The sequence below is a fragment of the Ixodes scapularis genome, unplaced genomic scaffold, assembly GCF_016920785.2.
Source record: "Ixodes scapularis isolate PalLabHiFi unplaced genomic scaffold, ASM1692078v2 PGA_scaffold2__306_contigs__length_199485367, whole genome shotgun sequence".
NCBI lineage: Eukaryota > Metazoa > Arthropoda > Arachnida > Ixodida > Ixodidae > Ixodes > Ixodes scapularis.
In genome coordinates, this window is record NW_024609857.1 from 193485160 (window position 1) to 193507357 (window position 22198).

At 44.4% G+C, this 22198-nt stretch overlaps 1 protein-coding gene across 1 annotated transcript in view; it reads left to right on the top strand.

Annotated features, from left to right (window-relative positions):
- LOC8030131 (sphingomyelin phosphodiesterase-like) overlaps positions 1 to 22198 on the top strand; it is a 163506-nt gene that overhangs the window by 65401 nt on the left and 75907 nt on the right. Inside the window, exons 4-8 of the mRNA XM_040208974.2 lie at positions 9738 to 9968; positions 10927 to 11102; positions 13142 to 13252; positions 17110 to 17190; positions 20746 to 20833. Coding sequence (XP_040064908.1) covers positions 9738 to 9968; positions 10927 to 11102; positions 13142 to 13252; positions 17110 to 17190; positions 20746 to 20833 — 687 coding nt within the window. The remainder of the gene's footprint in view (positions 1 to 9737; positions 9969 to 10926; positions 11103 to 13141; positions 13253 to 17109; positions 17191 to 20745; positions 20834 to 22198) is intronic.

Genomic DNA, 22198 nt, shown 5'->3' on the forward strand with positions numbered 1-22198 from the left:
AGAGGCACCCCTAGTGCATACGGCCAAGCGTTTTGTCACGTTTGTCTTCTAAATAATTGTATTTTTAAAAATGTCTCAAAACGCGCTCGAAACAGCCAAAACGCTCATATTTCTGGATTTTATTAAAAATCTCCAGCGCTCTCTCAAAAAAAAAAAAAAAAAATCAAAGGTCTTACAATTTTCATTACGTCTTCATAATTAACCCCCAAAAGAATGAACACGCGGGAGCATTCCTGAAACTCAGGTTTGTGTAGCGAATTTCGCCCATTGAGTGACGAGCGGTTGAAGCCCCTTTAAGACGCGAGAATGTTGCCTCTACTTACGACGAAAGCAGCAACGCATTAGAGTGACCACGCGCCCGTCACCTTGGGGCTCAAACTTTAGGTTGCCGGAGCTTGAGCTCAAATCGCGGGAAGCACTCTTCAGTTCTCCAGAAATTGGGAACGAGTCCGCGACAGAGAAAACCGACACCCATGATCTTCCTGCTTCCGTATCTAATGCTGGATATTTTGCTTTTGCCTAATTATTGCCAACTTCGCGAGCTCTGCACTTACCACCAATATGGCGGCGCCCACAAAATATTCGGGGAACGGAGTGCTGACAGTGGTACCATATCCCGTGATTCCATCCCACAAGTTGGCTTCAGTGTTGTCTAGCTCTGCGAAATTCTTTGTGCCCGAAAGCGTTCCCGCGTGCAGAAAGCGCTTCAGAAAATCACGAGCCCGTGTCCACCCCCTCCCAAGCACTGAGGTCGACTTGTATGATAAAGAAATCTCACTCTGTGCAGTGTGTATACTCCATTCACCCTTAAGGCTCATTCACACTGCTCTTTTTCTTACGTTGAGTTACATTACGTATAAGTCACCGAAACATTCGTGTTTTGAATGTCGCGTGTCATGCTTTCTCCATGAACTGGTAGCCTCGCTTGATATGAAGCACAGAGGTCCAGGTGACTTCAACGTAACATATCTAAACGTAACTTAACGTAAGAAAATGTGGCAGTGTGAATGGGCCTTTACGTTGAGACTGTAGCCAAAGCTACGAGCGCTCGCTCGCTCGCGCTCCTGATTTTGGGACGTGCCTCTTTTAGGGCGAGAGCTCGTTCTGCAGAAGAACATTTCGAAGCAGCAATCTTCTGCTCTCGTGCTTGTAGCATTGGCTGAAGTCTCAACCTTAGGGTGAACGGAGTATAATGGGCTAACGCAGTGCTACGCAATAAGTGATTATGGGACGAATGGTTCACAAAACCCATGTCACGTGACTGTGATACCCTCGTTACATGGGTACACTTAACTGTAATTACGCTGAGCCACAGTTAGCGCACAATACTTGCGGACAACATTCTAGGGGTATGCAGGCAGAGCTATGGGCGCACGCGCGCTTGATCCTCTTGAACACCCATCGAAGCAGTGCACGCGCGCTCTTCACTTCTTCTGAAAGAGCTGTCCGAGGGTATAGTAGGGTAACTGTGGTGCCGCGTAACAGTAGTTAGAGCCGAGTTAACCAATAGTTAACCGCGGTTAACGTTATTAGATTACCTCCGTTGTGGAACTCCCGCGGAGGGGGGTAGCCCCCCTCACACACTTCGATCCGCCTAGCGTACGGTCCCTTCATGCACTTTCGCCACGTCTGTCTTAGGGTGGCGGCACCTCGGCCATTTCTATGCCCAGAATGCACGCCCTTCGATCTCGTTCGGAGCGAGCGCTTAGCCCAGCCTGGTGCTTTGGCGCCATTTTAAGGCCCATTCGGCACGCGCAGGAAGTTTTCAATACAACAAGGGGTGTCTTTACCCTATGACAGACGCACATTAAGGAACCCTAGCCTAGCGTAGAGTGCCTTCATACACACGCGCGCTTTTGCTTGAGTGGTGACATCTCAGCCATTTTTCCGCTCAATCGTTTTTTTTATGCATTTTGAAGTGCGCGCAATCCGGTGTCGCTCAGCTCGAGCGCGTAGCTTTGGCTAATGCATAGACGCCATTTTACCGCCCGATTCACGCACCGAGTGCGCGAGAACGTCACGCGCTGGCACATTCAGGGCAACAATGGATGTCCTCACCCTGAGACAGACAGACATCTAGGCACCCTAGCCTAGCGTCGTTCGAAGCGCCATCTATATTTTCGTTTCATAACTATGCTTTCCAAAGAGCCCAGCTGAAGCGCCAAATGGCGATCACAACGCCGCCATTTATCTATTTATTTATTTATTTATTTATTTATTTATTTATTTACTCTCAGGGCCGTTAGACGTTACAGAGAGGAGTGGTGGAAAAAAAACAGAAAAAAAAACATGTAGAGCAAACAAATAGTTATGATGTCAAGTGATGAGACACGGCAGACTTGAAGGTAATGTGGTCGCTTATGAAGACGACGGAGGCAGGAAGGTGGTTCCAGTCCACGCTGGTCTTGGGGACAAAGGAGTCAAAGTACAGGTTAGTCCTACAACTGGGTACGCCAACTTTAAATGGATGATCGGAATGGGTTGACACATAAAAGGGGGCTGTAAAAAGTGACTGACAATGGCTGTCGTTGGTGAAATAGATTTTATGAAAGAGGCATTGTCTTGAGATGCGACGTCCGACAGAGAGATCGGGGAGATTTAATGTTTGTTTCATTTGAGAGACGCTAGCTAAACGGGAATAGTTGGACGAAATCAAACGGGCAGAGCGATTCTGGATAGATTCAAGGATTAGAACAAGTGAGTTGATATATGGATCCCATACAGACGAAGCATACTCAATTTTGGAGCGCACAAGTGTATTATATAATAACAGTTTCAAAGAAATCGGAGCGAGAGAGAAATTACGACGAAGGAAACCGAGCATGCGGTTAGCATTATTAGCAATGTATTCAATATGTGATTATCCTGCAGCGGTCGCTCGAAGAACTGCCCATAACAACTATTTTGGCTTCGATCGGCCATTTCGTGCTGAAACAGATAAAATGGAAAGAGTTACAGGGATGCCACCCCCGTCTCCCCAGCGGACGCGCCGCGAATTCGCCCCGAAGTTAAGATGAGCCTAGGTCGGACGCGCTACCTGAAATTACCGCTGAGGCATGGTTGTATGTAAACAATATTATTTGTACCGCAAAACATTGCAAACTAAAGATTTTAGAAAACATCACGCGCCCCTCATTTTGTACTAAACTCCAATAAAAGTTACTACAAATAGAGTTTTTTTTCGTTGGTTTTTACGTTTCTAGTAACGTTGAAACGTGCGTATCCTGATTCAGTTACCAAAGCAGCCGTCTGGCTGCGCGTCGAGCGACGCTTGCCGAGTCGTGGTGAGTGAGGGGGGGTACTGTTCGTGCATGCGGCGTCATTGAGCAGTTCCGTAACTGAGCTAATCTAATAACGTTGACCGCGGTTCAGAGCGCCCGTGTAACAGGGGTGCGGAAGAAACCGGACGCTGATGAGAAGCTATAGCTTGAGATTCAATTCGCTTGAGGAAAACTAGGACAGAAAAGAAAAAAGAAAATTAAAAAAAAAACAAGAAAATTAACGTAAAATTACAAATTACCCTGTGCGAAGCGGCGCGAAAAGGAGAGAATAAAAACACAAGGGAAGTATATAAGCTCAGCTTAAAACAAATTATGAAAGTTGTTCCTTTTTCCAGTTCAAGACATTAATTTGTGGTTATTTTCCATTGAAATTTGGCGAGCAGAAAAAAGGACACGAGATTAAGTTTAGGAAAAGAATAAGATATTACTGATTTCATATTGGACGCAGCATCAGTATATTCGCAAATCACCTCTTGAAATTAAGGATGTATAAAATTGGGAGCAATATAAATATTGTTGAGGTGAAATGCACACGTAGTCACATAGTAATGAATATTATTAGCATCATAAATATAATCAACCAGTAAAGTGAGCTAATACATAGGCTAATTTAGGCAAATTGATTTTGAAGAATTATAGTACGCTTCAAAGTGGCAGTGCGAGCTCCCAATACCAACACTGTGCTGGAAAACACGACCTACCGAATATTTCCGCAGGTATGTTCGAAAACGGTATTCTGTGTCTTTTCCTTGATCTTCCTGCATCCCTCATCCTGGGATATTTATCATGGCGATCTCCTTTACTCTCCGTTGGGGTAACTTTAAACCAGTTGTTTTTATCACCACCACTCAGGAGAGTGGTGGTGATCTCCTTATAGTATAAGTCACGTGAGCTTTTGCGTGGATGGAGCCTATTCTCCTCCCGACTTGGCTGCGTCCCCGCGCGTGGATGTAGCCTCGGCCATCGAAGATAGCAGCCGGAGGCTCACTTCAGTCTGTTGTTATCGTAGGGTACAAAAATCAAGAGACACGCATTTCATGAACCAAGTACTACGTGTATTTGTTGACTGCCAGAGTTGTGGATGGCAGTGAGGCTCTGATATCACGTAAAGGAACTTCAAAGTGCCCGGATACATTTTATTACGATGCGCGGGCCACCTGCCGAATGACGCGCCTCCAACAGCCCTATCAGGACTTTTTATTTATTTTATATATCCAATCGATCCTGCGGCTATCCGCTGAAAGCCTTAACAGGAGTTGAAGATTTCATACCAATATATGCATAATAAATACACCCTCAAAATTCGATCAAACATATCTCTGATGAAGTGTGTTCTCAAAACCGGTGAGCGATGGAAGCGTGGCAATTTCATTTGACAGTGAATTCCAATTTTGAACTGCCCGGGAGACAAATTAATAGTTGAAACATTTCGTTTAAATCTGTATAGCTGAATTGCTCTGGTGTGGTTGATTCTTGCCGATCCGATCAATGCAAATACGATATATTGTTCAATGCGAATATTAAATTTGCTCTCGGTAAAGGAATACAGAAATTTTAATGCATGAATTTCGGCCCTAGCTCTCAACGTCTTCAATTTGGCGCCTTTAAGAGAGTGCGCCCCAGACGTCCGGCTTCTGAATGCATTGATTATGAACCTACTTGTCTGTTTTTGGATACATTCAAGTCTGCTTAATCCGTCTGCTTTGTGGGGAAACCAACGAGAGTGTGCGTGTTCAAGAATTGGTCTATTAGTGTTTTATATGCTGTTGTCTTTTTCTCGATATCTGAAAATTTAAGAATACCCCAAAGCGTTAAAGTTTACATCCAGCCTTGCTCACAATTCGATAAGCATCTTGATTCCAAGTGAATTGTTTTTATTAAACGCAATGCCGAGATATTTATAGTGGTCTACAGATTTGATTTTTTTTCCATTCACAGGTTAATTCAATATCAGGGGATTATTTTTTTTAAGTTATGGTCCTTGCTACTATTTTATCCTAATTCATTTGCATTTTCCATCGGTTAGACGATTTTTGACGTCCTTGTTTACGGGAGAAAAAATTATTTATGGTTTTATTTTGGTTCATCATGCGCTTACTTGTGTTTGCATCTTAAAAACACAGTCTTCGGATATTAGGCGACACGAAAATAAACATTAGCTATTATTACATTCACCGAAATAAGTGACATAGATTACGCTGGTTTTGTGTAGGAATATACGTTCGAATAAAATTTATTTGGTGGGTTTTAACTTGTGAAGTGCGGGGGAAACCCAGCAAGTCAAGAACGGATATAAAATATCTGGTATAAGTAGTGACTAGTTTCCCTGTATGGTAAGAGGCGGCAACACAATCCAGTTTCATGATATTCATTGCGCGGTAGCTAGATAAAAGTCGTACGCATGCGCAGCTCCGCTTAATATTTGCGATGGTGCTCCGGAAGCCTACTCTGAAGAGCAGCATGCTGTTGTGCGTTACGTGAGTACAATAGGGCTTCACGCAAAACATATTGACAAGAAAATGCTTCCTGCTTACGGTGAGAAGTGTCTATTGTATAAAGCGGAGCACAAATGGGTTAAAAAATGGGGCGCTCGAATGCCGTTGATGAGATGCGAACTGGTCGTCCTGTTGAGATTGCGCAAAGAGCAACAGTGCGGTGGGGGCAGGAAATGATTTGAGTCGACAGGAGTGTAACAATAGACATCATAGGAACTGCAATAGGCTATTGTCATGTTTTAGCCTACACCTCACTCTATGATCGCCTGAATTTATCACAAATGTGCTCACGGTGTGTGCCAAGAGAGCTCGCCGAGGAATACCAAAAAAGCTTCGAGTGGACCTGGCCATACTTTAGGTATGCCGAGAGAGACATGCTTAACATTATTACTACGGGGAATGAAGATTGGCTTTATCACTGCCAACCCGAAACTAATCTTGCTTCAATTCAGTGGAAGCATCCTTCCTTCCCTTTAACCGAAAAATTCAATGCCGCTCTCTCAGCTGGTAAGGTGGTGATTAGTGTTTTAGGACACCGACGAAGTGATGCTAGCTTTGTTGAAGCTATTGCAGCGCACATAGTTTGTGTTTAAGCATCGGGCAGCGATTTGTAGAAAGCGTTCAGGCTTATTGAGTGCAGGAATCTTCCTCCATGACCACAATGCCAGGCCTCCTGGAGCTCGATTAACCTAGGAGGCGATTGATAAATTTGGCTGACAACATCTCGAATAAGAGCCTTAGAGCACTGACTTGGCCCCAAGCGATTATCACTTGTTTGGTCGGCTAAAAACTCACCCTGGCCGCCAGCGTTTCCCAAAAGATTAAGACCTGGAAAATGGTGTATGCATATGGCTGATACAGGAGCCCGAAGAATTTTACGCAGCATGGGTTGGGGTACTGGTAAATATATGGGATATATATTTCAACGTTCGAAGGTGAGATGTCGAGAAATAAGAAGGGTTTAGGTTTGATATATCGAATTGTTATTTTCTAAATAGCCTTTTGCAACTTACTGACTTTAGCTCGTATATTCTGTGCCGGTAGTGGCACGCTAGATCGGACGATGCTGTTTTGTACTTGATCGAAGGTTTATGTAACGATTGCGTTAGTACTTGTCCTTTTATTTGGGGTCTTTTTTGTCGCGCGAGCAGTTTTAATAGCCATGGCAGGCGTCCTCGTGTGTAGATTCCAAACTCTCAGTGCACATTACGTTAAATCCCATTTCAATAAGAAAAAAACGTACAGAGCTAAGAAGAAGACAAGAACGAGTAAAAGACAAAACAAGACAGAAAGGCAGACTCAACTCTTTGTTCTTGTGTATTTTCTACCTGTCCGTATATTCTTTTTTGCTCTATTTCTCGTTATTATGCAGCGACTCGTCCAACTCTAGCCTCTGACAACTCAAGGAGCACATGATGTGGCTTCTTATTTTCAGGTGCGGTTCGTTCTTGGGCGTACTTCGAGGCTGGTGCCACAATCGTTGTCATTGGGAGTGGTAATAAGATGCTCGCTACGCCCCGAGTTTTTCGAGGGAAGCTTTCCACAATGGTGCTTGACTGAGACCGTTGTCATCTCTCGTGACCGCTTACAATAAGAGACCGCAGCGGCGCCATCTATCGGGGAGCCATTGGAACGCTTTCTTTCTCAATTTCGTTCCTAATTTTTTACTTACCATTTCTTACTTGGGGCATGAAATACAATTTAACGATGTTAAAGTCCACAGTGTCAAATAAATAGCGAGTAAATTTGATCTCGGACTAACTGGAGAACCTTCGGTTTAGTTCTCAGTGCAAGATAATGGGGTGGCCCCAGTAAACTCTCCGTGTAAAACAAGTCTACGAAATTGGCGCCTGCAGATGGAAAGCCCAAACTTCCACCGAATCTGCACTGAGCAGGTCAAAAGTCTTATCCAGTGAAATCTCAATGCGTGGTTCGCTTTTTCTAAACGTCTGCTCGCAGAACCTATCGGGCGATGGCGCCACAAGGAAATAGCATCGGTAACTCGGTCGTCTGCACAGGGGCCTAACATGAACTTTGCAAGTATTTTTCTCTTAGTTTTTTGCAAAAAGAGTGCTACGCCTTGAGATATTACGAGGTAAGACTAACCTGGTCAGCTCACATTCGCTGAAACATTGAGCTTTCTGCGTGCAGACGCCAATTTCGCCTCTCGTTTTACTGCGAAACGCCCGCTTGAGACACCCTATATATAGGAGATGACGCAAGCACGGCAAACGCCAAGACAGCTATCAGCCAGGTAGAGTTCTAGCTATTGGCACGCGCCAAAGTAACCTCAGCCCAGAGCCATGCTTGTGTTGTGAGACGAGCCTGCGGGAGCCGGGCTATAGCGTCGAAAACGTCGCCGCCGCCAGCGCCGCATATTCCCCACGTGATGATCCTGCGAAGTAAACTAAAGTCGGAAGACCTTGAAAGAGCCGAGCACCGCGGCGCAGGTATTTTTTGTTTCTGCATGAGGCTCAAATTGCATAATTGGGTAATTGCAAGAGATTGGGGGAAAGAGTAACCATCAAAGGTTCTGAGTGCGTTTCCTGAGTCAGAAATTGTGACATTGACGGGAAACGTTTTCTGAAAGATGTGGCGAAACTGCGAACATAGGGTGCGAACTTTATGTTCTTAGAACGCGGAATCGTGTCCACGGTTTTAGCCGTTGTTTTAACTTTGTTTAAGCCTCGGTTTGCGCCTGCAATCGAAAGAGAGACAGAGTGCATTCTGAATGTGTCTGTGACGTCAGCGTCACGCACTTTGACCTTTAAGTTACGGAGAGTCACACATTTCAACATTTGCGTGCTGAAATAAAATATTTGAATACATCCTTATCGAAAAATTTTTATTGGAGGGTATTTGCTAAGCTCGTTGCCTCCGCTGGGTCAACATTCGTGGCTAGGAGTTTGTCTCAAGAGCTGTCAATCAGAGCGCCCAAGGTCATTGAAACCATTTCGGCCAATAACATGCCCTTCTGTGGCCCTATTCTTACGAATCAAATACCACACCCTCTACATACACATGGCTTGCACGTCACGTCATTCAAAGAGCGGTCTGATGACCACCATAGAAGGGGAGAAGAAGGATCTCCCCTCTTACCAGTGTCCTCTTTTGTGCCTCCCGGATTTGCACGGACGTCGCTATTCTGTTCCAAGAAGGTTATAGAAGATTAACCCAATACTCAAAATTCTTACAATAGCAGCTTCCCTCTCCTCTTCTTACATTGTGGTCGAAAGCATGCGATGTGATGTCAGTGCAAGCCATGTACATGGCTCTGCCTTAGCCGACAAAGTCTTCGCTACCCAAAAGGCGAAACTGAAAAAAAAAAAAAAAAAAAGTGTATCTTTTCCGTGGCAGCCGGGAGCGCCATTTTTCCACTCGGAGCGTCTCCCCTGACCTTGACGGACAGTGGATTGAAAAACACGCCACAGATCTCTTCTTTAACGCGTTTGTAAAGCTATTACTTCCGCCATTGAGGCGTGAATCTGGAGTTTATGATGAAGCAGTGTCTAACCAAAACACCTAACCCTTGTGCCAATTTGGATATGACGTGGCGCACCCAAAGAACGACTTCAAAAGCAAGCACCTTTCCCGTAGAGAGGCTTGAAAAATCGGGCACGCGATAGGCTGCCATTAGCCACATATCGAGGAGTCATCCGGTGCTGCCACTTGCTACCAAGACGAAGAGAGATCTTCATCCGTAAGCTCAGACGCGCGCGGTATCCACAGCTGTATATCTCTTACACTGTGGTTCAGGTCTACGTTGTTCCCGAATGCCCGACAGACGACGCCAGTGTGCCGATGTGCTCCACTGATCTGTGGTGTGTCTTTTCGTTGAAACCGATCACGAGAGATCACAACCCGGTTGGTCACAGGCAAACGCAAATGTGAGAACCAGCCTGTCGGTGCCTACACACAGGTTGTCACTAAAACCCGTCCTTGCTCCCCTTTTCCTCTGCAGAGCGGCTGCCCAACGTTGCGGGTGCTGCACCTGAGCGACACGCACGTGGACATGGGTTACGAGGAGGGCTCTTTGGCCAACTGCGAGGAGCCCCTGTGTTGCCGCGCCAACGACGGTAGGCCCCGCGGGCCTGAACACGTGGCCGCCGGACACTGGGGCTACTTCAGGCACTGCGACATCCCGCCCAGGACCTTTGAGAACATGCTCAAGCACATCCGGGACTGCCAAAAGGCGAGCAACGCTGGCATGCCCAGGCGGCAGCATTCAATTTTGTTAACGATATTGCCGTAAATGTATTGCATGTTGGGTATAGGTTAACTTTCGATGTTACAAAATACCAGCTAAATGGAGCAAACCGCCGCCCGGTGTAAAGTGTTCAGTTGTATGCATTGTTCCATTCGTTGGAGGTGCAGCTGCGTTGCTATGCTGAAACACGCCTTCTAATTGTTAAAGAAGTGATCATGCTCGTTTTCCTCAAAATGACGGAACTAATATTCCGCGGTTGAAGAAGCTAATGTCTTATGTTACGAAACTTCGTTAAAGAAAACAACGTCTTCGTTTACATTTACGAAACTAAAAAAAAAATGCCGAAGTGCAGGCGAGCTGGTGCGTATTATTCAAGATGTCTGAACTTCGAGACTGGGAAGGAAAGGTAAAGTAGAAAGTAACAAAATCGACAGATAGCGGCTCTTGAGACGCTGTCTGTCAACATATTTTGTTTTCATCGTCTTTGTCTTCCTTCACATTCTCGGGATTTATACATCACGACACAACATAAGGTTTGACACCCTAAAATCGGTGATTGCAACTGATATTTGGTCACTAACAGGATAAGAACGGCACGGAGCTGTTCACTGGTCTTGCCTCGAGCGCGAGACTTTCCATTATGCTTCGGATGGGCTCCAAGCATACACGCGCAGCACGGCGGAAGGCAACGAGCGCCTGCTGGCGGCCACCCATCTGACAAAAATGACCTCTCATTCTTTCAGTTACAGTCAACCATCTCATTTCGTGTTCCCACGCTTCACTTTTAGAACGTCGGAAAGCTTTGTTTGCTTATGTGCAGCCATATCTTTTTTAGACGATGAGGGGTGATCTCTTGGAATCGCTTGCGCGCTAAATATCAGACCGGTTCAAAAAACGCGTAATGATGAGGAGTGCCAACCTGATGATTTTGACCCACGCCCAGATTGACTACGTGATCTGGACGGGGGACAGTGTGGCCCATGACTACTGGAACACTTCCCGAGAGAGCAACCTGGCCGTCATAGACTACACCACGAAGACGCTGGCCAAGTACTTGGACCCCAGCGGTGTGACCGTTTTTCCAGCCCTTGGGAACCACGAGGGGGAACCTTCCGACAGGTGGGCAGGCGCGTCGAATTGCCGCCCCTTTCTTCCAGTCTAGGAATCTCTAGAAATGACCAAGCGCTTGTTGACATTGCCCGTCTGGTATTTCCTGTAGACTGCAACACGCGCCAGCTGTTCGATGTCTTGGAGGTAAACTTGTTATTCGTTTTTCTCTTCAGAACCCTATGGAGCATTGGTTACGCATGTGGATCATGAGTTTCAGTGTCAGTGCAATATGCCTCCCTGCCGACCATCCATATTTTAAATTCTTTATGAATTTATACAGCGCGATTTTCGGATATAATTCTTGCAGTCAATGAGTGTGACCTATATGTCGGATATGCACTTTATTTACAAGTAAAAAAAGTAACAACATTCTAATTCTACATTATTTTTATACTTGTAGGTCTCACAGTTAAAACTGCCCAATTATTCTGGTTTCTTTTTCTTTCGCTAAACCTCCACAAACTTGTAAAAATATTGTGATGATGTTGCAGCGCTCTTTTGAAAATCAGAAAGCGGCAATAAACTGAGAAGAGTTTAAACTGTTATTGGTGATTGAAATGAACCTGTGGAGCGCAGTATGCGTCATGCGTGCATTACGCGCGGGTTACGGTTAGTTACGGGAAGCTTCGGGTGGACGCACTAAGGCGTACTAATCAGAATTTAAATTCATTCTGGAGTTGAATCTGTGGGGAGTATTTTTTAATTTAGGATTGTTCCAACAGTTCAATTTTCGAATAGTAGTTTCGAAAAATACGCTATTCGATATCTGCGTACATATCAGCTGCGGTATTTGTATATTTCCAGGTGTTCACCTCGGCGCGGGGCCCCGTTGAGTTCGCTTTTTACCGAGCACGGATGCATCACGTAGAAGCAACACCCACGAAAGCTAGTTTCATGGGTGCTATTTCTGCGCAGTGCAGCACTGCTCGGTAAGAAGCGTGCTTAACGGGGCTATCTCGCTGCGATCAACATTTCGTGAAATACGAATATAGCAATCGCGTGATAAGGGGAAGATCACGCTTTCAAACGGGATGTCACATGCGCCAGTCTGATAGATTAATCTAAAAAAAAACGGAAACTTTGTGAATATTGACATCTACATTGCAGTAAAAATTTCAATATAACACGTGCGTTGCCATGAGCAGAGAGAGAAAAGAAAAAGAAAACAAAAAGCGTGGCCATTGTGCGAGTGTGTGTGTAAGGCAGAGATGTCCTATGAGCCTGTGTTAATCATTCGTGACTCTGACGTATGACCAACATTACGTGGCGAGCTACGCTTTGCCATTCGAAGCCCACTTGCGTGCTCCGACGGTAACCTGCTAAGCAGGCTCCCGCGGATTGAACTTTTCCCGCTGTTTGCGCTCTCTTTCAATTCCTTCTTGTGGCGCTAACCAGAAACATCGGGCTACATCTCATACGGTCTGGGGTTTGATTCCTGTAGAGCGGCGTGGTAAATGTCGTTTGTTACCAATATTTAAACCTAACTATGATTATGTATGTTCAATTCGCAACTTTCGGTGGTGGTTGTACCGCGGTATGAGAGTCGCGTTCTCTAGCTCCTGGACGATCGGCCTCACAATAAAGGTCCTTGCCTACACCTTCCTGACGTGAAAAAAATAAAGTAAGGTTTTAATACTGCTCGCATTAGCAAAACTAGAATTACCCGTCGCAGACCCAACCTCGCAAGGCGGTTCTACGACGATCATTAAGATGACAACCCTTTCGATTGGCACCAGTGCGCCCCGTATAGGCAGTGGAAGTTGCGAATTAGGGCTGAGAATTACTTATGTTTGGATGCTGATGCACTGCTTGCTTTGGGATCAGTATTCTTTAAGATTCCTTCGCCTGCGTGTGAAGCTTTTTGGTCACATTCGGGACTGACGTATGTTATATGAAATCCATCCAATACACATATTTCATGTTAAAACACCGAGTGTTTTGGTGCTTTGCAGCTAAACCCTCTTTCTAAAAAGAACATTTACTTTGCATCCATCTGAGAAAGTCGTAGACAGTGCCCTCACCGGAGCGGTCTTGTGTCCTTCCCTCAGCTTCCCGGTGCCGGAAGTAAAGGGGAACATGTCCATCTCCTGGCTCTACGACGCTCTGGTCGAGAAGTGGAGCCACTGGCTGCCGGAATCCACGGCCATCACTCTTAAGCGGTCAGTCCCGCCGGCAACATACGCCAGGCGTGCGTTTGGGAAAACAAGATTTATCGAAGAGAGCCTCCTCCCAACGGGCACCTTGTTTCAGGTTAAGGAGACCCTAAAATGGACTTTGAGCGCCAACACCATGCGTTGCCAAACGCCTGCACGAACGCGCCTGCAAGGACCAGAATGGCATCAATAAGAAACGGAGCTGCGTTTTTAGAGCGCAGCTCTTATTCGCCCGTTTCCGGCTTGAGCGGCGTCGGCGTCGCCGCTAGCGTAACCGCGCGGTGCCTTACAAGCAAATTTCCCCGCCGAAAATTTTCCCCGCCAAATTTAGCGGAAACAATTTTCCCGCCAATTTTAGCGGAAATAATTTCCCCGCTAAATTTCGCGGAAAAAAAATTCCCCGCTAAATTTACCGAAAGAAATTCCCCACTAAAATTAGAGTAAAAAATTCCCCGCTAAACTTAGAGAAAAATGTCCCGCTAAATTTAGCAGAAAATTTCTCCGCTAAATTTAGCGCAAAATTTCCCAGCTGAGGTTGGTTAGAACAATTCGCAGAATTAGAACTGCGCTCTAAATCGACGTTCCAGGGAATTGTAAAAGTCTTTCAGTTTTTTTTTTTCGCTGCTTCGTTGCAGGCCTGGGGGAAGCTTCGCTGACCGACGTCGCAGCTGCGAATTAGCAAGGGAATTCGCACCAACCGAATTAAGCTTGCGTCGAAAGGCATTTCAAGGCAGTCTGAAACCTAATGCGTGAATTAAATTGAAACAAACCTCGTTCTCTAGGCGGGTTAGGCAACGTGTCGCCAAGCGCAAAGTGCCCACAACTCTACAAGCAATACTTCTAAAAATATTGTCGCGAAGGCAATTTTAATGAGAAAACGCTTTCTCAGACTACCAGATATTGTGTTGATGTTTTGCGCGTTGCAAAATGCAGCTTTGATGTTGTGAAAACGTTATCTCAGTTATGATAAGTTTGAAAACTGGACATGTCTACCATAGGGATAGAAATTCTGCTCATGCATATGATTGTGTATGTCAAGAGAAATATGAAAAAAATATAAATGTCCGAAACCCGATCCTCTGGACATCAACTAGGGGGATAGGCGGCTGAGTGGGCTAGCGCACACACTAGAGCACAGCACCTGGAGCGAACGCTCGCGCTGCAGAACCCAGGGATTCTAGGTTTAACCCCAACCCCTCCCCGTTTCGATGTGAATGAGCATCGTACCGGCGTGCAGCCTTGTATCACTAGTGCGTGGTGAACGTTAAAGACCCACAGGCTGGCGGCTTTACGGCACTGGCTAAATTGTTATAAACAGTAATTCACCGGACGCCCAATGGAGCTGACGAGCATCTGGCAGTATAACATTACGCGCAGCATAATGAGTTCAACTACATTATTCGCTCGTTAGTGGACATGAAACCTTCAATGTACTAAAACCGATCAATACCATGGTCAATTATAGTTATGAAATTTTAAATATTACCCGAAACGGAAGGAGTTCCGCGTTAATTTCTAGAAAAACTCGATTGCTTCCCTCTTACGAGCTTGAAAAATACCGCTCGCTTTTGCCCCCCCCCCCCCCCCCCCCCATTTCAGAAAAGTGGAAAACCCGAAAACGAGGGGCTCTAATTCTACAGAACGTTCTTAATTCCCTTGAATGTGCGCTTTGGCAGTAGAAACGAGAGGACGTAACTCGAGCGCCGAACAGGATGCCTCTAGTGGCAAGCCGATAGGTTTTGTCGTGACTCGGGTACTTGCCACCGCCTTGAAAATGCCTCGGATCGAGCTAGATATTGCAAAGTCATGCAATTTATACGCCTTCCCAGATCAATTAAGATACATACCGCGTAGTTTTATTCCGTAATAAAAATAAAAAAACTTGCCACATGTGAAGTTATGCAGGTTTTCACTCAAACCTTATTATACTTCGTTTCACCCAAAGTCTAGACGCAGCCGACGCTACCAGCTGAGGGCACCAATCAGACGGCGTCACAAACGCACTATCGTGGTGTTCAGCATGTGTCTGTACGTGCTCTATCACAGGTCAACCACTCAGAAACGCAAAAGGCCTAGTGACTTGCTCTTCTGACTTGCTTGATTGGTCCCTTAACCACGTAGCGACCGCTACGTAATTCAAGCTGAAACGAAGTATGGACGGTGCTGCTCGACTTGGTTGCGACGTGTGCGTAGTTGCGAGTTGCGATTTTCACTCTGCAGTTCGTGTTACATGTGCTTTAAACTGCGGGAGACATATATATGAGCCTTTTCTAGAGACGATGTAAGGCAGTAGACAGCTAGGAGAAATTCCAAAAGGTTCAAATTCAATTTGGCGGAATAGTGTCGTGATGTAGGCGAGTTGGTTCTTGGTAACGGAAATAAACAGCGCTTGTGTCGTTTGCACCTTTCCTTCGCTGTTTATTTCCGTTAGACTTTGGCGGGCATGCGCGTGTTCCGTAGCAGATTCATCAACGTCATCAAAACAGCGCAATTCGGGTTACAACTTCAATGGCAATCAAGCGTGGCTCTTGAATCTAGTGTTTTCTGCACTGTGCAATTGTGGATCTTTAAATACAACAAAACCAGAGAACGCCAAACACGATAACTCTATGTACTTGATCGTTTTTGAAAGAAGCTATTGAATGTCGACATCAAAGCCGGTTTTCGGAAGAATCAAATTGTTTTACGGACGAGTGCAAGATCTGCGATAACGATGACCAATAGAGTTGATTATCAGCATATGTGGTGCACGAAAATCGGTAATTGTACGACACAAGGCGCGACAAATCTCGCACTAACGAGCAATCGCCGGTACTTCCCATTTGCTTCAGTCAGCGAAAAGGTTTAAAAACCAAACAACCAGCATAGTGGGATGCAGTAATCTTGGGTTCATCTCTAGTTGATAAAATGTAATACTGTTGATAATAAATGCTTGTCAGAACAAACTTCGAAACAGTGCTGATGAGCTCACCCCGACTGTTGGGAATTCATGCAAAAAAAAAAAAAAATAAGGTTGACCCCAAGAATAACATGTGACATAACTTTGGGCGACGGAGGCGACGCCACCAGCTCGCTCGCTTCACATAGGATAGGACATTAGCATCGTTCTTCGGAATGCGAACTTCTTTCGGAAACGCACTTTATGGACGCGAACGTTTCCTTTTCGAAAAATTACATAACATAGTCGTAGGGATCGCTATGTTGTGTAGTATCGGGAATAACCTCAGGTCCACAGTTGAATAGCTCTCATGAGTTGCCTTGGAGCACGCATTGCATGAGCCCTCGGCTTGGTTTCGGCTACAATTACACGCGCTGCATAAGCACTCCGGCTGAGACGCGCGTACAAGCACCTCCATGTCCGGAATAGCCTAACTCTTGCTATGCCCGGATCACAGCATGTGCCATGCGCATTGCCAACCACAAAACATTGCTAGGATTAAAGAAAACGTAAACGCATGCCATATTTACTAGATCGCGTGTCGCATGTTCTGGCTGCAAGTTGAGGGGACAAACAGAACCCGTATTTTTTAAATCATTTTCTCTGTTGCGAGTGCTAGTGGCTTGAGAGATAGACTAATGTGTTTTTTTGTTTTTTTTTAATCTTGTCAACGTGAAGGATTCATTCAGAGAAGTATTTAGTGAAACAAAAGAAATCGCTTGATGGCCCTTTCATCAGTCGGTTGACAGTTCTGTTTACTCATGCCCTCTTTCAATTTTCGAGGGAAACTATTTTTTCACAATAAAAATACCAAAATGTAGGCATTTCAGTGATCAAATAATGTTTCGACGCTGAAAGAGACGTTATTGTTCAAACTTAGTCTTGTGTGGGTGTGCAAGTTTTAATGAACGTGTTCTTATTTCAGAGGAGGTTTCTACGCTACCAAAGCTTTCCCTGGACTCAAGATTGCTTCTTTGAACATGAACTACTGCAACAGTCTGAACTGGCATGTTGCGGGGGTTTCCACTCGTAGTTTTAGTTTCTACGAACGACACCTTGTGCACTACTTGTATCTCGTTTTGGTTCCCTTGTTTTTCAAAAACTGCTATGTAGAAAAACAAAATACCTAAATTTTCTTTATTTTTATCACGTATATTATGAACTTTTTGATCGCGATATGCCATGTACGACCAAGTTATGTCATGAAAAAAGGTGCACATTCTTTTAATACTACCGCTCTTTCTTTTTAAGGCAGTAATTCACCGTGAAAACAAGCTTAACTGAACATGTCCTTTACGTTGTAGACCTCCAATCTCATAAAATTTAGACATTCCTTTCTACTTATTTATGTATTCAGATGTTACTTCCGTATTTTGTTTGTTTGCTAGTTTCTTTGTTTACTGTCTGAGCCAGAGACATTACAGTTAGGAGCGAGTTACACGAAAAAATGGAAGTACAACAAAATGTGCAAGTGCGACTGCAGTTAATTAAGCTTCCAAAACTGTTAAAATAAATTACGCATGACACTTCCAAAAATTTAGGATATCGAATACCATGCTTGTTGTTCCGGGTAGGTGATTCCACATTGCAAAACTGTTGTCTTGTTTGTTTTCTTGCGGAAAGCACAAACATCAGGCTTCTCATATAAATCAGCGTGCTGGCAACCGTACATATCTGGTTTAAGTTTGGTCACAACAGGTAAGTTTGAGCCAGACTGGTACCGTACGCATTACAAGTAATCAAATTACTTGTAATCGATTACTTTTTGGAGTAATTTTGTAATCAGTTGATTACTTTTATTAGGCAGTAATCACAAGAGTAATCTGATTACTTTTTGAAGTAATCAAATTACTTTTAACCGTTACAATTTGTCCACGGGACCCCCCCCCCCCCCCCTTTTCGGGCACACGCCTTTTTTTTATGAAATGACAAAAATAAAATTTGCTTCTTTTTTTTTTTTTTCGAACGGAAAAAAGAAAGATTTTTGCGGAGCTGTAGGAAACGAGGTCAATTTCTTTCTATGTACAGTTTCTGTGAACTGTCCGGTTTTTTTTTTTTTTTTTTTTTTTTTTTTTTTTTGAGCTGGGATTGGGATTGGAAAGCCCCAGGGAAGCCACAGTGCGTGATGAAGGCCATTCAGGGCGAAGTTTGAGGAAGCAGAATGTAGCTTTGTGAGTCCTTCGTTCAAACTAGCCCCCTCACGCACATACACACAGAAATAAAAATAAAAATCCTGCTTAGGGTACCTACTCGCGGCCCGTAGGAGAACCAGAACCGAAAAATGCCTAAAGCGGATGCAAAATATAACAAAGGCAGTTGAAATATTTCCCCATTTCCCCTACGGGGTCTTTGTGACAAGCAATGTTTCGTGTTGAGAAGTGGTCGGGGCGATCTCTTCCGCTAATGGATACTACACATGATCCGTTTCAAATCCTGGAGCTGCTGCCATTTTGTATAACATGCCAGCTCATCCACATGTGAATAATAAAATGAGCGACGCAAACTTTGAGCGACAACCCTTGCTCAAGCTTAACAAGATCTAGAACCCCCTCCGCTCGACCCCCCCCCCCCCCCCCACACACACACACACACTGGCGAACGCCCAAATCATTAAACGTCTTCAGACGAATTCTATGCTTGCGTCCGCATTGTGAAGATGCAACGACCACGAAGAGGGAGCCAGTTTTTCTTCTTCAATACTTGTGCAAATGTGAAATATAGGTTGGAAGTAGTTCATTGTTATGAGCGCTAAAGATGTGTCTTCACACAATAAAGTAATCGGAAAAGTAACGATTACTTCTTTAAGTAATGTCCAATTACTTTTGCCGTCAAGTAATCAAGTAATATAATCGAATACTTTTTAGCCAAGAGTAATAGTAATTGTAATCGATTACTTTTTTTTAGTAACGTGTACAAGACTGGTTTGAGCACACTAAATGTTCGAACCCACTTGAGACGTCCGCAAAAGTCGACTTTATGATGTATCACGCTGTAATTTGCTGCAGAGGTGGGTAAAGGTGGTGGAAGATTGTTTTGAAAATACCAAGAGCTTAACCTACGTCATTCAATGGAAAAAAAAGAAGGGCCTGTTTAGGGCGGTTTACGGCGGCATTCGTAGACGGTGCGTGTTGCCTGCAAAATGCTGCCGACAGATATAGGAAGAGTCGAGTGTGCGCAAGCGCCGAGTTTCGCAGGCGACCTCCCGAAAGTTTTAACTACAGAAGGGTGGTGAGCTGGTATAGTTGGTATGGTGATACAATAACAGTTTCCTCAGTGCGGCGCACGTCTTTCTAATGTAAACTTTTCAAAGCTTGATTTAAAAAAAAAAAAATATATACTCCAACCAAAATTCCTAAAAGGTTCAGCTCAACATTTGAAAACTTGCTCTGTTTCTTTATGAGTGATTGCTAAACCGCGTGGAGTAGCAGCAGTTTTTATCTTCTTCTTAGTTCATTATAACTCGAAATATCTTAATTTTCTATACAGATGGTTTCTTTTTAAATGCTTTTGTCAGGTGGGGGAATTCATAGACATACGCCGATGGCAAAGTACGCAGGGACCTGTTTAGTTTTCCGGGCGTCTACTGAATGTGTGAAATCTTGGCTCGTTCAGCACACGCCAGGACATGAATACATCTCCGGGATCTTCGCCATTGGTGTATGTTAATGGATTGCGCCGCCTCACGATGGCAATTACCAAGAAACACTTTTTATAAAAAATAAACACATTTCTAGTTATTATCGACTGAGAATATGAAAGCTGGTGTTGCTCCACGCGATTTAGTCCACCGTGATGAAGAAAACGAGCAGGTTTTGAAACGTTGGTCTGAACCTTTTTTTGAAATTTTCGCTGAAATACTTCCTTTTTAGAGTTAACTTCCTCCGCCCAGACATATTTATGTTGAAAATGTTCTGATTCAAATTTTCAAAGCGCCATACTTGCATTTGAATGAATTTTATGAGAAAACATGTATCTAGCCACTTCGGTCCTACCAATTATTTTGTAGAGAGATGATCGGTTAAGACGACGCATCCTTTCGTACCTTATGCTCTCCCACATTGCGCAATCTGTCGGCAGTACACGCCGCCGACAGATTGCGCATCGCCACTGTAGTCTGCAAATAATCCCGTAGATTGCTCAAAACGGTAACCTATGTTGTTTTTTTTTTGTCTTTTTTTTTTTGTTTTTGGGAAACAAGTTAGGTTCATTCGTGGATATTTTCACTTTCACTTTACACCTTTCAACCGGACCTATGTACTAAATTGCAGCACAATATGTTTTTAAATGAATTATAGCTTATAGTCTAGAGTGGGTTTGACGCGTTAGTGTAAACGCTGTAGCAAGAAAATGTATATTTGCCTATATTATTATAAATGCACTTCCTGACTTGTCATCAAAATCCTTCGTGGAAAAGGGTATGGGGGATAGCGTCATCCACTCTGTCAAAAGTTTACCTTTCGCCTTCCAGACGCATGCAAATGTCGTAGAGAGAACCTTTGATGCTTGAATTCGGAAGCGACAAGACCTGTCTGGCTAATGCGTTGCACATGCTTCCCTGCAGGTGGCTGCTGCTGAATTCCACAGATCCTGCCCACGAACTTTTGTGGCTCGTCGAACAGCTCCAGGAGTCGGAGATCCAAGGAGAAAAGGTGCCGGCCCAAAAGTTCTAAATGCCATGAAATACGAGGGGATTATAGTTTGGACCGGGAGCCTTTATCCACAATTACACTAGATGTGATGCACAGTATGCTGAAAAAAGAAAGACCTTGATGATAAAGATGTCCATAATTATACAGGGCACCAAGTGACACCTACGCAAATATTATTTCATCGTGCTTCTTTAACCATATTTTATACTATCCTCGTCACACGCGGCATGAGGCGGCTAATTAAGAATTATCGACCTTGCATAGAATGGGTTCTTAGAAGCGTGCGGAAAGACGGTGGGTGGCGAAGTGATGTGGCTCGTACCAGTGTCATATCGCGTGCGTATTGTGTGTGGCAGTGGAATGACAGCAATAATGGCCTCAGTTGTTTCTAATTTCCGTCAGCTTACTTGAAGATCCCGCTACGCAAAATCTTGGGGAGCACGGTCGGCGATAATTTCTTTTACATTATAGATGAAAGTTAAAAACACATAGTTCTTATGCGCTGAAGAAAAGAGCCGCTATCATCCCATTTTCATGAAGCCGAGTTCAATACTCCAGCGAGTGAAATGCAAACTGATAAAAAGAAAAACGAAAAATAATTCTCATAGAGCTTTTATCAATTACTCAAACTGATGAATATCATCCTGTAGTAGACGCAATACCGTCATCGAACGCACAAACACTTTGTAGGTACAGATACAAAAAAAAACAAAAAAACCTGGCGTTGAGTTACACTGCGAAGACACTATTAAATCTGAACTTCGAGCAAGTCCTGCGGGTTGAATCAATTCAGGGCACAAACATCGCAACGTTGGAAATAAATAGGTTTTCCAATATTAAGGAACGAAATATTTACTTCGGCTTGAGATCGAGAAAAAAGGACGCGGTAAGAGACGGATGTGCCGTCTCTTACCGCGTTCGAGTCCGAGTGAAAGAGAAGACGCCGCGTCCGAGCACAACGTGACCCTCAAGCCGCCATTGTTATGCATCACCAACTTGCTGCCAATGCGAAGTGCCGCGCACTGTTTTGGTGTCGCGTGCTGCCAATGGACATCCCGGAAGGAAAATATATTGCACTAGATTGAACAAGCTGCCAAAGTTATGTGCTCGCGCTTGCGGCCGTATTTCCCCCAATGACCGGGAGGAACAGCAAGTAAACAAAATCGCGAGTTCTCACTTGTCGGAAAATGGTAACCAACAGGAAGTGACGAGATCTAACCAGAAAGCAACTTCCCTGTTTTGACACGCTCAGCTTCCCCAGCCGGAAGTCGTACCACCGCACTTTGCGAACGAGTTTGGACTTCCGGCAAGAAGGCAGAAAACTTTAACGGTTTGTTTTTACGACGACATTCATCGGACGAAGAC